This window comes from Hydra viridissima, unplaced genomic scaffold (genome assembly GCF_058129835.1).
Source record: "Hydra viridissima isolate aposymbiotic clone 2 unplaced genomic scaffold, HvirCarnegie_v1 scaffold_11, whole genome shotgun sequence".
Classification (NCBI taxonomy): Eukaryota; Metazoa; Cnidaria; class Hydrozoa; order Anthoathecata; family Hydridae; genus Hydra; species Hydra viridissima.
In genome coordinates this window covers 5723340-5739919 of record NW_028324310.1, presented here as the reverse complement: position 1 = coordinate 5739919, position 16580 = coordinate 5723340, and the positions used below count along the sequence as shown (strand labels likewise).

Below are 16580 nucleotides of genomic sequence, written 5' to 3'. Positions count from 1 at the left end.
TTTCGTTTTCGAGATCCTGCACCACGTTTTGGCGTGTTTTGATTGAAAAAAATTTTTCCTTTAAATCCACAAGAATTGAGAGCGTTGTTATAAAACGGTGCGGCTCTATCAAAAACCTCTTTATTTGAAGATATATTACTGATGCGGTTAGAAATCATTTTCGGTATCGATTTGATGATATTAGGTGGGTAATTGGAGTTGACGTTGATATACATAGGGTTATCTTCTTGTTTTTGGTAAGGTTGAAAAGTACTGTCAAGGAGATTAAGTGTGGTGTCGAGGAAGTTTACAATTTTTAAATTAGATTTAATAGTAATAGTAAGGTTGAATTTATCTTTAAAAATCTTGACAAAATTTTTCTTTATTTTTTCTGACTGAGGGCCGCTGATATTATAAAAGCAGCAGAGACCATCATCTCTATATAGTCCTGTGGTGTTGAGCCCGTATTCACTAGCAATAGTATATAATATGTAAAGGCCTACTAACTCGCATAGTTCAGCTCCGTCAAAACTTCCCATAGTAATGTCAAAATCAGGGTCGCCTGATTTTTTGCTCCACATATTATTTCTTGCGAAAAGTAAAGTTTTCCTAGTATGGTAGATGATATTGATTGATTCATCAGGAATTATGGTGAACTTCTTAGCGTGTATTAAAGAGTCATGAAGTAATTGTTTTGAAATAGAAGGGTAGAACTCGTTAATGTCGTATTGAATAAAAGTACATAATTTTTTGTCTGGTATGGACTCGAACCACTCTATTACTTCTTTTGTATTATGCCATTGGTGTATGAGGGTGGCCTTTCTCACTCTGCTATTTATATCATCTAATAAAACTTTACTAATTTTCCCAAGTTCTGGTTTAGCGGGGTTTATTAAACGGCACTGAGCATTGTTGGCAAAATTTTCCTTGTGGTCTTTTAGGGTAATGAATGCTGAGCTCATTGCTAGACATTCTATTCTATCGTCTATGTCCAAATTTTTTGCAATTTTTTTAGCCTCTATGTTAATACTGTTATACTGTGTTATATCAGATTTTTTGTAAATTTTAGTAATGTTTTCTGCATAAAGCTTCTGATAAGAAGGCTTATCTAGTTCATATATGTTTCTAGTTTTATCTGCAAAGATGAACAAGTTATTTGAAGATTTGACTTTTGCAATGTCGTGATGTAATTGTCTTTGAAAATCATTCTGAATATTAGTAAATGAGATATTCTTTATTAGCTTAAGCAAATCATTTTCAAAACTTACAAGATCAGGGTGTTGTGGTGGGGATTTTCTTGATTTGATATCTTAATGGTAAACAGGCTTCTGGTTAGGATCGTTTTCGCACATCAAAGCTTTCCATCTCATACATTTAATAAGTAACTCGACTTTCTCCATTAAACATTTTAAGTATTGCTTTTTGGATGGTACTGGTACGTTCTTCATCGAATAGTTGAAATAATGGTTCTTCATAATTTGTAATTATTTAATGTAACCGAATATATTAGAGAGTGCTCGACTTGAAGGAGCAATAATATAGTATTGTAGAAATTATGTTAATATAAAATTTATATATATATATATATATATATATATATATATATATATATATATATATATATATATATATATATATATATATATATATATATATATATATATATATATATATATGTAGGTATGTATGTATGTATGTATGTATGTATGTATGTATGTATGTATGTATGTATGTATGTATGTATGTATGTATGTATGTATGTATGTATATAGACACACACACACACACACACACACACACACACACACACACACACACACACACACACACATATTTATAAGAAAATCTGCGTGAGTAGAAGATCTTAGGTTCTTCTTTCCCTTCAAAATCGACCTGTTCCAGAATTTAAATGATATGTAGTAAATGAGTCCTTTTTAATTTTTCTGGGGGTAATAGTTCCACAGCAGATATACCAATATAATTTCTAACATGTTTTATAGTAGTAAATTTGAAAGATCTAAATCAGTCTTGATGTTAAACAGTGTACCATTGGAAGTTTGTTTCTATATTTTAGTTCCATATATCATGAAATTACACTATGTAACAAACTTTTTATTTTTGTTTTATCCTTGGGTAAAAATTGTTTTCCTAACTCATTTTGCTAAAAATAAATAGAAATTAACTGTTATTCCAAAAAAGCCTTGTTTTTGTAACTGGGAAAGTTCTTGATTTGTATTGAATACCAAGCATTCTTCTAGAATATTCCTGAATTACTAGAGTCATCCAGAAGGTCCAAGAATTTTCCAAACTGTTTTATAACTTTCAATCAAGCTTTAAAACTTTCAAGAAACTTCCAGAACTTTCTAGAACATTCTTGTATTGTTGAAAAACAGTCATACAAGCACAGGTGACTTGAACCAACATTTCAGTTCTTGTTATTGGCATATAAAAGAATAACAAATACTATTTAGAAAACAATTCCTCATGAGCCTTCAAGTTAGTTTTATGAAATTTTCTTGTTTCTTTTGCCTCTTGGATGGCTGTGACACTAAGGTGCACTATTACAGAAAGGACTGGCCAAAACAGACTGAGTTCTCTGTGGGCAAGAGTGATCTGAAGTGGGAGTCACTAATAGAACCTCAGAAAGTGCCAGAGAGAGTGGCTCAGAACAGTTTTGTTGCAGTTGTTCATGGCTTCCTGATTAATCACAAGCCTGAAAACTATGTGAAGTTGGTTCAGTATAATTTATCAAGTTTTTTACTTTTTTCCAACAGGGCTGGAATTTGTGCCACTGGGAAAACCCCTCTCATTTTTGTCAATCAAAGGGGTTTAAATTTTTAAAAAATTGAAATAAATTAACTATTAGAAATTTTTAAAAGAACGGATCCTTCCTTGGGGTCAAAGTACTTTGGTGATAACCACTTGATCTTTCAGCAAGATTCTGCTCCTGCCCACACAGCCCAGGGTATGCAAGACTGGTGTCATGCGGATTAGGGTACAGTGAGATTTATATGTTTTTGAAAAAAATAAATTTCAAGCTTAAGAAAAGGTGTATTCCTATGTAAAATTAAATTTCAAGGTAGGTTTGTTATGGACCACTTTTTGATAAGAAAACGTCTTGATACCCAAATTTTCATATTTACAGATTATTAAAATGAAAAAAACTTAAATTATAAAGTAAACAAAATCCGTTTTTATGTAATAAACTCTCCTAATAAGCGCAGCGCCGAATTAATTTTAAAAGATATTTTTACTTGGCTCTCCGCTGTATAAAAGCTTTATACAAGATCGAAGTTTGTTACTATTTTATTCATTATTAGTTATTTAATTGAGATATTCATAAATGTCAAAAGTTAAGACCAGATCATCCACCACTGCAATTTCAGATTTTATTGGACCTGGAAAAGATTTTATTCCTAGTGAGCTGCCTACAAACAGAGCAGTTATTCAAAAAGGGATTTTACTAAAAGAACAAAAAAGCATGACATGCAATCTACACCATAATAAATATTCTAACAAAGATCTTGCTAGCGATCTGATTCCATTTATTCTTGCTCAATGGAGAAAAGCAAATGTTAAGTTTCAACAGCCAGTTATTATTGGTGAAAAATCACTTTATTATAGAATTAAAACCCTTTGGGAGAAAGTAGAAAACGTTGCATGGGGAAGAACTAAGGCAAAAGTAAAAGAAGAACTTATATTGAAGTTAGATAAGCTAATGGACCTCATAACATGTCCTCATAAGATTCTTCTGTGTGAGCATGATATGTCTGGGTGTTCTTCCCCCCAAAATTGTAAAAGTAAAGCACATATAAATTGCACCTGTATTTTTTCTAAAAAAATTCCAACTATGGAGCTCAGGTGGTTATACAGTCAAAGAAATAAGACAGGTGAAAAGTCTGACATGCAAATGGGACATGCTGATAAAATTGAGACAACGAAACTTAGAAAAAAATATAAGAGAAAAATCAGTGACGAAAAAGCTTATGAGAAAAGAATGAAAAAACTACAAGATGATCAAGCATCCTTTGAGGTAAATATAATTTCATAATAGTAAATATTTTCTTTGTTTATATAGCAAATTATATATATACACACACACACACACACACACACACACACACACACACACACACACACACACACACACACACACACACACACACACACACACACACACACACACACACACACACATATAAAACAAAAATAATATTTGTAAAAGTTTGGTTTTAGGTCACAGAAAAACAAGATATAGAATTATATGAAGAATATCAAAAAAGTATTTCTCCTGATATTTCACTCAATGACAACTATAATCCAGTTAATGTTAACTTTACTTTAAATAAAGACAATGAAATTAAATTGTTGGTTGAAAGGCTTCTAAAGGATAAATTAGGTGTCTATGCTTTCCTTGTAACACGATTTTTAGAAAAGAAGTCAAGAAAAAACAATATGTCAATAAAAAACACAGCAATGGCTAGTATAAGGTAATCATATAGATTATTATTTTGTTGAGCAGCAAAAGTTCGGATAATGAATTAATAAAAATAAATATAAACTAGTTTTATTTTATAGGTTTGGGATTTCACCTGCCGCAACTGCAGCAATTGCTACAAGTTATCTGCAAGATTTAATTGAAGCAGGATTTCTCACCCCTGAATACTCTTACCTTGCTTGTGATCCTTCTAAGTTGACGAGAGCAAGAAAAAAAATCATGGTAGTAGCAAAGAATAATGACAATTTTAATCTTCCAAAAGCAGATAATATTGGCATTTACTTTGATGGAAGAAAAGATTGAACAAGAGCGATGATAAATGATTCAAATGGACAACTACATCCTATTATCACAAAGAGCAACACATTACTGTGACTATAGAACCTGGTGGTCGATATCTTGGTCATTTTACTCCAAATGCACATACTCATTCAGATAAGCCAGCTAAAAAGGTTGCTGAAGGTGTTTATAATTTGCTGCAACAATATAATCTTACTGAATCATGTTTAGTACTTGGAGCTGATAGTACTTCAATTAACACTGGCTGGAAAGGTGGTGCTATAACACATCTTGAAAAGATGTTAGGTCACAAATGCCACTGGGCCATATGCATGCTTCATTCAAATGAGTTATTTTTGTGTCACCTAATAGAAGGAATTGATGGACTAACATCATGTAGTACTGGCTTTGTAGGTCCTGTGGGAAAATGTCTTGCTGATGTTAATAAAATGGAGTACAATCCTTAATTTAAAGCTCTTCCAGAGGGAGAGAGCTTTGTTGACATTCCAGAAACAATACTAAAAAATATGTCAACAGATCAAAAACAAACCTACAAGTTATGTAAAGCAGTTAAGATCGGTATATTGCCACCTAATCTTAGAGAAATTCAATGTGGCCCCTTAAGTCATGCCAGATGGCTCACTACTGGCATGAGAATAGTCTTTATGTGGACAAGGAAACATGACTTAACTGATCAGAATTTGAAAAATCTTGAGTTACTTGTATTATTTTGTTTACAATTTTACTTTAAACTTTTTTTTGACATTAAAGTTAAAGACAGACTTGAAGATGCTTCCAATCACATTCTGACTCAATTGAGAATTCTTAGAAATCAACCTGTTATAGTAAGAGAAATTGTGACTCCCTACATCCAGTTAGGCGCTTGGTATGCGAACCATGAAAGTTTATTAATCTCTTTATTATCTAGTAATAATGCAGAAGACCGCAACTTTGCAGTTGACCGAATTTTGGAACAAAGGGGTAATAATATCCTTGGAGACATGCGAATCAGACCAAGAAAAATACCTAAACTGAACTTTGAAGCAACTACTCTTCAAGAGCTAGTCAAATGGGAAAATGGTGTAGTACAAGAACCTGTTTTTACTTGTTCGCTCACTAAAGATAAGTTGGTATTGCTAAGATTGACACCTCTAATAACTCCTTCTGCTAAAATTCATACTCAAAGTACCGAGCGTGCTGTAAAACAAGTGACAGTAGCATCCATGTCAGTAGTTGGACCAGATGCAAGAGATGGATATATTAGAGCTAGAGCTCAACATAGAGAGTTGCTACCTGTTTTTAAAACAAAGAAAGAAATTTTAATAAATTTTCAATGTCAATAGATTTGAAAGATATGTTGTTTTATTTATTGTTTTTTTAATAGTGTTATAGTAGTGTTATCAAATTATTATTTGATTAAGATGGGATAGACCTCCTGTTTTTTGGGGAAACCGCATCACTGGCACCACCTTTGTTTCTAATGAAACAAAAAAAACAACTGTTATAAGCAAATTTGTTAATCATTGAAACCTCATTGAAAATTGAAGACCCTCTCCCCTGAAATGTCCAGAATCTGCATTGCTGGTAGGATTCATGCAAGATAATGACTTTGAAACAAGTGTCAAAAAAGCTTGCAATTGGTCTAGAAACATTATTTGCATTTAATATTTCATCGCAATGAAAAAGAAGGACATGTAAAGCATAATAAAGGACAAATGTGACAAATAAGATTTTACTAAATTTTGCAATTTCTAAAAGTGAAAATTTGGGTATCAAAACTTTTTCCGATCAAAGATTTTTTTAAGGAAACCCTATTTAAAATTTGATTTTACATAAGAATACACCTTTTCTTAAGCTTTTAGAAGAAAAAAAAATTCTCGCTGTACCCTAATGCGGATTCTCCTGACTTCATCACATCTCAAAAAAAGCCCCCCCCCCCCCCCATCGTTATATGATCTTATCCCCCTCAACTATTTAATCTGGTCAATTTTAGAGAAGAACTGTTGTTCTAAACCCCTTAAAAATATGGAGTGCTTAAAGCAATCTTTATTGCATGATTGGGCTGAAGTAAGGGAAGAAATATTTTGTCCTACAGCCCTTAATTTCTGTAAATATATGAAGCTCTGCATCAAATCTAAAAGTAAATATTTTAAATACCCTCTGTGAGGAGTTTCTGGATGTAAAAACTTTAATTTTTTACTTTGTTTTACTTTTACTGATATCTTTTTCTGTTAAAAAAATGTTAAAAAAAGTGAGTCTCCATTATTTCTTGTCACCATGTATTTGAAAAATTTGAGTGCTTTTGTTAAAAATGGTGGTCATTCTATGTAAAAATTTAAAGTGATTTTTTTTTATTTTTTAAATACATCCACACCTCTAGAGGTTTTTGGTTATCAAATAAATATCTTAATGTATGTAGTTGATTAGTAAATAAAAAATCTAAATTGGGAAGGCTCAAACCTAGTAGTCACTAAAAACACAATGTATCTAGCAGACAATTGCTTTTATGGTTTGAAGTACTGTTCTTCAAGTTTATAGTTAATATGTTTGAAAAGCAAATCATTTTCAACATTTGCAATTATGCTTCTCTTGTTTCAATGAAAATTTTGGAAAAATTGAACATTAAACCAATTTTGTTTCTGATATTTTAGATTGTGTTGCTTTGACATCTGAATCAGAACAAGATGAAAGACTTAAGAAAAAAAGAAAACCTTACATCTTTCATGAGAGACCTAAAGATACTTTTTATGAAAGGCCTCATTTCTTTGCTAGACAAAATACTGACATACAAAATAGAATGAAAAAAAATTTTCGGGACTTTGACAAAGTTCGTGAGGAACGAGTTCCTGAGCGACGACAAAATCAAGACCGTCAGTTTGAACAAGAAGACTTAGATGATAGGCGTCATGATGATTTTCATAGAAATAAACGAATTGATAGCTATAACAATGATGACAGGTTTACTAACAGAATAGACAATCGTCAAACATACAATCATTATAATAAAAGAAATGTTGATTATAATCATTTGTCTTGGCATGATAATGACTGTGATGAAAGACAAACAGATAATCGATTTGATGATCGAAATCATAGCATGGATGATAGAAGTAGTAATCGTAATCAAAATACAAGGTATGAGGCAAATTATAGGGATAGCAGGGATAACATCGATAATCAAAATCAAAGAGAATATTACAGAGAAGATAAGTATGTTTCTTCTATTCTTTTTATTATTTTATTATTCAAAGTTATTTTTTGTTTTTTTGTTTTGTTTTTTTTAGTTAGCTTCTGATTTGTACTGATAAAAAGTTTTGGTACATATTGTCAAACTTCTAACTAATGAAGTGAAAATGTCTAAAGTTGTAATCAAAGTTCACTATCACTTTGTAATATACTATTTAAATAGACACAAGAAACATTTTTTTTTAAATCTCCTTTTTTTTAGTTTCTTTTCTTATTAATAAAAAATTGTTAAAAAAATTATTATTAAAAGTTATTTTATTCATTTGATGCTGATAATAGATATTAAAGTAATTGTTTTAGTAAAAAGGTTTTTTAACACCAATTTAAAACTTTCAGGAATTAGTGAATTCAAAAATAAGTTTAAATGAGCAATATTGATGTAGTAATGAATGTTATTTGTCCAGAATAATGATAACTAACAGGTGATAAACCAAAGTGCTATCCTTTTTTATTATTAAGATAGATAGAAGAAAAATGAAAACTAAATTTATAATTTTGATATATGAGAGAAACGAAAACTAACTTTTTTAGTCGAGATTTTCGATGTATTGATGACCACACTACTGACTGGAATCACGACTATGGTGAAAATGAACAGTATAATAACAGAGGTAATCGTTTCTACAGAAGTAGAGGGCGTGGATATAGAGGTGGTAGAGGAAATTTTAGAGGAAATTATACTGGTTACAATAACAATGAAGGTGGAGTAGTTAATAGGTATAATCACAGAGGTTCATCCATGCATAGAGGTAGGATTAGTAATGTGAAGGTCCTTTTATCTTAATAAATAATGAATTTTACAAATGCTTGACAGAATAATATTTTTTAAGCAAATTAACCTGTTTTTTTTTAACTTGAATTTGTTTCTGAAGAAGTCTAGCAGTTATAAAGATAATGTAAAGATAAGATAAGGTAATGTAGCTGATAAAAGAAAAAAAAAAAAGAAGATTTTATTGGAAAATAAAGTTTAGTAATAAAAGCTGAGCTTTTTTTACTAAATTTTAAATGTGGCTTAAATAGCAATATTAATATATCCCAAAGATTTTTAAGAAAGTAGATTTATTATTAAAAATGTTTCAATTTTTATATTAAATCAATTTTTTAGATTATGACAATTATGATGATGCTCAAGATAATTACCTTTCTGAGAGATCAAGGTATGATTACCATGAAAATAGTTATCATAAAGATATTAGCCGCTCTAAAGAAAGAAAGTTTGAGTTATCCCCAATCAGGGATCCTAGTAAGTTGTTAATGATTTTCTTGTTCAAATAAAAGTTTATTTGTAGGTTTTAAGTTTTTTTTTTCTCTCATTAAATAACATAATTTGAAGTACGTTTTTTGATTTGTAAAAAGTCCATGAATACTTGATGAAAAATCTTTAGGTAATTTTTTCTTATCTGCAAATATTTTTTTTCAAGTGAAAATTTAATGAAAAACATGTTTATTGATGAATTTTTTTTTTACTAGATTTCATAGGCAGCATTTCAAAAAAGCGTGATTTTAGTCATAGTGAAGAAGAAGATGGAAATAAGCGAAGAAAAAGGTTTTTTTGTAGTGTTTCATTTATCTAAATATATTGAGTTGTTGAGTTCTATCTGTAATAACATTTACCTTTTTAGAAAGCATGAAGTGTCCAAAAAGAAATCTTCTAAAGAAAAGGGAAGTGAAAGTGAAATTACAGATAATGAAACAAAAAAAAAGAAAGCAAAGTTTGAAAAACAATCAAAAGATTTAAAAGAAAGTGATCAGATAAAAGTTACTAAAAAAATAGCTCCTGTGAAACAAGCTGTCAATGAGGACTCAACCAAACTCTCTAAACCTGTTAAAGATGTAAAAGAAAAACAGAAGGTGGAGTATGAAGATAAATCAAAAGAAAAGAAGTTTTTTTCAAGTAAAAGATTGCCTGCAGTCAAAGATCATTTTCCTAGTGCATCTAAGGAAGATAAGGCAATAGAATTAATTAGAAGTGTGACAGACATTAAAAAAGATGATCTGCTTACAAAGCAAGATGAAAAAAACCATTCAATTGATAATGCAAAAATTGAAAAACGTCATTGTACTGAAAAAAGTAATAATAGAGATGAAATGGAAGATTTTAATGATAACAGGAGGCGAAGATCACCAGAGCGTGTAACAATTCTTAGAGGGCGGTCACCTGGTATTCAGTCTGACTTCAGAAGGATGCGTTCTCCAGTGCGTTCTGCTGATAGTAGGCGGTCTCCTGCGCGTTCTGTAGATAGTAGGAAAGATCGATCTCCTGAATTAAGAGATTCTTATAAACGTGGTAGGTCACCTGTAAAATATGATAGGCGGAGGTCTCCTCTTTACAATCGAGATGCTGCAAAAAGGCGTGATACATCTTATGCATTCAAAAGAAACAAAAGTCATGATGATTTTCGTAATTGGGAAAGGAATAAAAGTCCAAATAATAGAGGTAGGTTATCAAAAGAAGTAGTTTAGAATTACTTTTTTCAATTTACAATTTTCATTTTTTCTTTTTATGTGTACACACACATAAAATATATATATTTACTTGTGATAAAATCATAAAATTTAATCTGTCTTCTGTTTAAATGTGTACCCAGTTTAACACAATTTGGCTGTAGCCTTTTTTCTTACTTGTTGTCTATTCATTCAAAGAATTTTTATTTTTTTGTCTTTCTTTGGAAGTTTATTTTTTTGTCTTTCTGTGTAGTTTTTTAGCTAATAAAACAGATTGGTTACTTTTTATTAAAATAAAAGTTGCTTCAAACAAGCTCGTTATATTTTCAGGATTCTTTCGATAAATTATGCCAATAAGGTTGCAGATTATCCTAATTAAGCTTCTTTCATCACTATTTATTTGGGCACTCTTAAAAAGTCTTAATTAACCAATAATTTTTGTTACAATATAATAACATAAAAAATTGTGTTATTTCCATGTAATGAAATCTCCATCACACCTTATGGCATAAAAAAATTGACGACATGTCACATTTATCAGTCATCTGGCCAATAGTGCTTATCTAAATCAATTCGACAGGTGGGTGTTAAAAGGTTTGAAGTCTCTCCAATAACATTTTACGTGTGCAGAAGAAATTAAGGAGGTCACGCTTTAGTGGTTCAGGTCTCTACCAGCTGATCGATTTAAAATGGAACTAAAGCGTTTGTATGTCTATTACAACAATGCTGTAAGGTGTGATCGATACTTACATGGAAACAACATGCTTTCTTATGTTATTATTATGTTTTAAAAATATTGGTAAATTCTATAGACTTTTTGAATGTAATAAATATTACTGACTTTTACTCCTAGCATAAAGCTCGTTTTTGCTATTCTGTATTTTTATTGGCTTTTAAAATTTATAATCCGTATTTTGACAAATTCATGTGGTTTTCTGCCGAAGTGCTCTACGTTCTTTGTCATAAAAGAATTAATCATGGTTTGCATTATTCTCGGCAGCAACTTTAAAAACTGTATTCGCATGTCGTGGTACTTGTTTAGGCAACTTACTTCCTTTAACTAAATGAATATTTTCATCTTTTTCGTTCTCTTTAACTAAATGAATATTTTCATCTTTTTCGTTTTCTTGAATATTCCAATTCTGAGCATTGCTGTTGATTTTTTAATTTACATTTTGGTTTAGTGTTTTTTATTAAAGTTACTATTAGTAGCTGAATTGAGTTTTCGCTTAAATCTATTTGCTCTCCAAATTTTATGCTTTGAACGTTTGATAATCGGCTCACTAATTTTACAGTACGTTTCTGATTTGATTCCAATTCATTGCTGGATTTAGTGAATTTCAAAATTTGTTTCAGGATTTTGAAATATTTTAATGAAAATTTGAAATATATTTCTGTAATTATATTAGTATTATTTTTAAAAATCAAAATTTTACTATCCTATTAAACTTACTTTAATCATTGTATTCTGGCTAGTAACACATTTTAACAATTTACAGAATATACACTTCCATATTCCGTTAATTATTTTATAATTTCTAATACAGGGTGCGGCAGCGATTCGCGAACTTTTTAGAACATTTTTCAAAATGAATTTTTAAAGCACTAAAAAATTATATTCTTGGAATATTAATAGGAGAAAAGTTGAACATAAATATTTTACCCACCTTGACATTCAATTAGTTTTCCTTTTTTTTTTATCCCTGCCTCAAGCCTAGGACGGAAGGACTACCAGGTGTTTATTATATAGTCTCTTGACATTGAGTTCCAAGCACAGGTAATTGATGGCTTTTGTGACTTGACACTTGAGCGGGTCTTTTTTCAAGTCTTACTCTCAACTACGCTCCACACACTATAGTCAAGGGGATTCAGGTCAGGGCTGTATGATGGTCAAAAGTGTTTGGGTCAGAAATTAGCCATATTGTCCAGGAGATATTTTTGGGTTTTTCTGGACCCATGACAAGGTGCATTGTCCAGTTGAAAGATGTAATTGTTTTCTGGGAATTGTCTTAGTTTTAGTAAGCTAATATACACTTCGGTTCTTTTGGCTTCCATTGTAAAACTTTTAACTAAAATGTTTTTTATTCAACATTTTTATTAAAACCTAAGACGGTCATTGAGCATTAATCAACAAAAACAAATTGCGGAAGTATTTTATTTACATCACAAACCTTGTCAAAAATTTGTTCGCGAATCGCTACCGCACCATGTATCGTTTACGAAGTTTCATATGTAGGCTCAGCTCATTAGATAAATGAACTTTTGTTTTGCAATGACGTGCAACTTTCCTCCTCTATCCCTCCCCTTCTTCCCCCCTTTTCCCCTTCCTCTCTCCTTCACCACCCTCCTCCTCCATCCCTTCACCACCCCACCCACCTACCCACTTATATATTTACCAAAGCTACTTTTGGTTTTCAATTTTTGTTTTCTCTTTAAGAAATGCAACATATTTTAAAAAGGTAAAAGATTTTTAGTTTATTAGATATTAGTTCTTTGATTTTAATATAGGTGACACTCCGTCATTTGATGGTGAAAAACACGTCTCTGAATGCTTAGATGTTTACGAAAGCATAAGTGATGAAGAACTTGATTTATTTGATGACAATGAGGAAGAATTTCCTCAGCCAGCCTCTGTCTTAGAGGTTGACTGGAGTTTGCTTCAGAATTGCGACAATTCAAAGTTAGATAAAGGTAAGAACTTTGTAGTGTTAAATTCACAGATTACTTTCTTTCAAGTTTCTATTTTGCTGTAAAAACTAAATTTTTAGAAAAGGAATCCATGCCTGACTTTATATGCAAGTTATTTCCTGGTAGTATTCTTGCAGAAATCGGATATTCGCCTTCTCTTTTAAAAAGATCAACCCTTAAGCGTGTACAAGAGGCATGTCTTGTCTGTAAGAGAATTGAATCACGGACACTGGAATCGAGTGAAGAAATAAAGTTACAAACTGGAATGGCTGCAACTGTACGCAAAGTATTTAAAAACAGATCGGCTAGGAACGAATTGTTCTTGAAGAGCCTGATTGGATTGAAAAATGACTTAGGATTAAGAAGGGAACTCAGAAAGCCTGTTGATAAGGTGGCAGGATTCCTCATTTTTTAAAGATTAAATGAAAAATGTAATCAATTGTTTTTACTTTTTTTTTTTTTTTTTTTTTTCTTAGATTGGAAGCAACTCAACAATATTTTACAGTGCTCCATCACAGCCTGCGGATTACGATCTCTTTTTAAATAGTGTTGATCTGTATGATAAAAAACAATCGATTAATGGGTATCCATTACTCGTTTCGCTTGGATCTAGAGTTGGTTCCGTTATCATATGCAAGTCATAACAAGTTGATTTTTAATGATAATTGGGAGTAATTTGTCAATAGTAATTATGCTGACACTATGTCACTGAAAGAAAACTAGTTTTTACTGATCAGACGCTATCACAACCAGCGTAAATTTATGCATGATGAAAACAATTGCATTTAAAAATATTTGCTTAACTGATATAAATAACGAATATAATAATTTATTTGCATGTTTTCCCTATTCTTTAACTTCGGTAACATCTTGTTTTGATACGGATGGTGCGGGTAACTTTTCGCCTTTAAACCAAGCATGAATTTGGATATCCTTAATTGTAGCTCGCTTTTCCACATTTGGAACCAACATTCTGTTAATTAAGTCCTTGACTTCAGGTGAGATTTTCTTTCTACTTGAATAATGTACTGGTCGCATAACTTGCTCGAGTAGCGTCTTTAAATTTGAATCGTCAAAAGGAAGACTTGCATTCACCATGGTGTACAAAACCACCCCTAAACTCCAAATGTCTGCAATTGTTCCATCGTAAGCAATTCCTGTTACAAGAAAAGAAACTGAAATCTTTTAACATACCGTTTTTTTTTAGCCATAAATAAGTATTAGGTAAAACGCGTTAGTATTTTTTTAAAAAAAAAATTTAAAAACTAAACTTTAACGCGCAAACACGAAAGAAGTTATTAGTTTTTTTTGTTTGTTTGTTTGTTTTTTTACCTCTCAAAATTTCCGGTGGTGCATATGCGTAAGACCCGCAAAAGGTTTGGCTTAACTTTTTTTTTCCTGTCTCTGGATTAATCTGTTGAACTTTTGCAAAACCAAAATCAGAGACTATTAAAGTAAAGTTTGAATCAAGTAAAAGGTTTTCGCATTTTAGATCACGGTGAACAATTCCGTGAGAATGAAAATATTCCGTAGCATTTATTAGCTGCTGGAAAAAAACTCTTGCACAGTCTTCTGACAAAGGACCCTTTTCGCGTATGTATTCAAGAAGATCTCCGTTCTCAGCAAGGTTCATAATCAAATATATTCGAGAATTAGTTTCGATTGCTTCCAGCAATGAAACACAACTCTGATGTCTTAGTTTTTTAAGAACTTGTATTTCACGTGGCAAAAATTTAGTTAAATAATCGTCGGGAGCTTTTTTCTTTGATATTATTTTAATAGCAACTCTTCGTTTATGCTTTTTAGAGTTTGCACCACGAACAATGGCATAACTACCTTTACCTAGTTGTTCTCCCAAAGCGTATCCGTATTGCGCTAATAAAGCTGCAGCTGAGTCAAAAGCTGTTTGCTGAGCTGGTTTAACAGATGTATCATTTTGTAACTCAGTTTCAGCTTTGTCTTTGAAATCAGTAGGCGCAGGTGCTGGGGTTTTATGAGTCTCACTAACGATATCTTTATCATTCAATTCTTCTTCCACTTTATCATTTGGTGCAGAGATTTTTGCGGGATCAGCCATTGAATGATTTCTTCGAAAGAACTTCCTTAAAATTATTAAATTGAAAACATTGCGGCCTGTTGACTTAAGTTTTTCGGCCATTAAATAACATTTTTTTGTATGTATTTCAAAACTTGATTTAATGAAATTTATTTGACGTCACATAAAAATCAATAATTTTTGATGAATGCCACAATTATTTTTAAAAAATTTATTCTAGAAAATTTTTGATTCGTAATATATTTTTATAAATAAGATAAAACTTGAAACTGAACTGATTATACCTAAGTACGTCTATATATATATATATATATATATATATATATATATATATATATATATATATATATATATATATATATACAGTGGGGTGCAAAAAAAAAGCCACACTCAATTTTTTAATAAAAAAAGCAATAAAAAATATCTTAAACTCATAAAATAAAAGTAATATAAGACAATTTTGATAGAAATGCTTTTGATATTATTGTATATTACATATAATAAAAAAAAATTAGGATTTGTGAAGTATTTTTCAAGTTTTAGTTGTATTAGTACTTAATTGGCCACCATTTGTTTTTTATGAATTCTGCGCATCTAGAAGGCATACTATCTACAAGTCTTTTTAATAAGTCATTCGGCAAAGCATTCCATCCAACAAGAAGAGTTTGGAACAGTTCATCTTCATTTGTTGCCCTACGATCTTTCAATTTTTTATCCAATATAGACCATAGGTTTATATTGGATTTAAATCAGGAGGCTGTGTTGGCCAAGACATAACTGGTATCAATTTAGATTCTAGATATCTTTTATTCAACCGTGCTGTATGTTTGGGATCGTTATCCTGTTGAAAGATGTAGTGACCATTAGGAAATAGTTCTTTTATACTTGGTCCAAGTTGATTAACTAAGATTTTGTGATACAAATGCTGGTCCATGGTGCCTTTCACCCGGTAAAGTTGTCCAACTTTGTGTGCACTAAAACAACCCCACACATTAACCTTTTTGTCATGTTTAATGGTTGCGTTGCATGTTTGGGGGTTGAATTTTTCCCCAATTAGTTTCCAACAGTGAGATCGACCATTATAACACAAGACGAAAGGAGACTAGTCGCTCCAAATAACTTTAGCCCATTGTTCACATGTCCAATGTGAACAATGGGCTAAAGTTATTTGGAGCGACTAGTCTCAATGCACCACTTTAATCTTTTTTTGCAATTGATTTCACTAACAAATGGTTTTTTTATTTGGTTTCCAGAAAAAAATTCACCTGATGCTTTTATTCGACGAGATATTGTCCACTTTGAGATATTAGTAAGGTTCAAATCTAGTTTTATATCACTGCATGTGATTTTACAATCTTTTTTGACGGCGTTAAGAATGTAGCGATCTTC

General features: G+C 31.2%; 3 protein-coding genes and 1 pseudogene across 5 annotated transcripts in view; 2 read left to right on the top strand and 2 right to left on the bottom strand.

Annotated features, from left to right (window-relative positions):
- LOC145190978 (uncharacterized) overlaps positions 1–13973 on the top strand; it is a 43908-nt gene extending 29935 nt beyond the window's left edge. The window contains exons 7-14 of the mRNA XM_090067683.1: positions 7408–7966; positions 8534–8751; positions 9108–9245; positions 9473–9548; positions 9625–10439; positions 12956–13138; positions 13216–13526; positions 13612–13973. Of these exons, the coding sequence (XP_089923809.1) occupies positions 7408–7966; positions 8534–8751; positions 9108–9245; positions 9473–9548; positions 9625–10439; positions 12956–13138; positions 13216–13526; positions 13612–13779 (2468 nt within the window). The 3' untranslated portion in view covers positions 13780–13973. The remainder of the gene's footprint in view (positions 1–7407; positions 7967–8533; positions 8752–9107; positions 9246–9472; positions 9549–9624; positions 10440–12955; positions 13139–13215; positions 13527–13611) is intronic.
- Positions 1–16580, bottom strand: part of LOC145187652 (uncharacterized) — a 171854-nt gene that overhangs the window by 52479 nt on the left and 102795 nt on the right. The window lies entirely within an intron of this gene.
- LOC149881879 (uncharacterized) lies at positions 2979–5615 on the top strand (annotated as a pseudogene). Its single transcript, XR_016445277.1, has 3 exons — positions 2979–4012; positions 4216–4469; positions 4558–5615. The product of XR_016445277.1 is annotated as an uncharacterized LOC149881879 (transcript).
- LOC145190979 (testis-specific serine/threonine-protein kinase 3-like) lies at positions 13982–15327 on the bottom strand. Of its 2 annotated transcripts, none has more exons than XM_080067885.2 (2): positions 14468–15327; positions 13982–14292 (listed from the first exon to the last, which is right to left on the bottom strand). In XM_080067885.2, the coding sequence occupies exons 1-2, from the start codon at positions 15291–15293 to the stop codon at positions 13982–13984; spliced, it is 1137 nt and encodes a 378-aa protein (XP_079924011.2). In that variant the 5' UTR covers positions 15294–15327. The 2 variants fall into 2 exon arrangements, with proteins under 2 accessions (XP_079924011.2, XP_089923814.1); XM_090067688.1 differs by having other exon boundaries at positions 14978–15317.

Bases quoted from the DNA above. Each gene is read 5' to 3' on its own strand.
- LOC145190979 (XM_080067885.2), bottom strand. From the start codon at position 15,293: ATGGCCGAAAAACTTAAGTCAACAGGCCGCAATGTTTTCAATTTAATA. The intron at 14,293-14,467 runs GTAAAAAAACAA...TTCTTGTAACAG, and splicing joins ACCACCGGAAATTTTGAGAG to GAATTGCTTACGATGGAACA.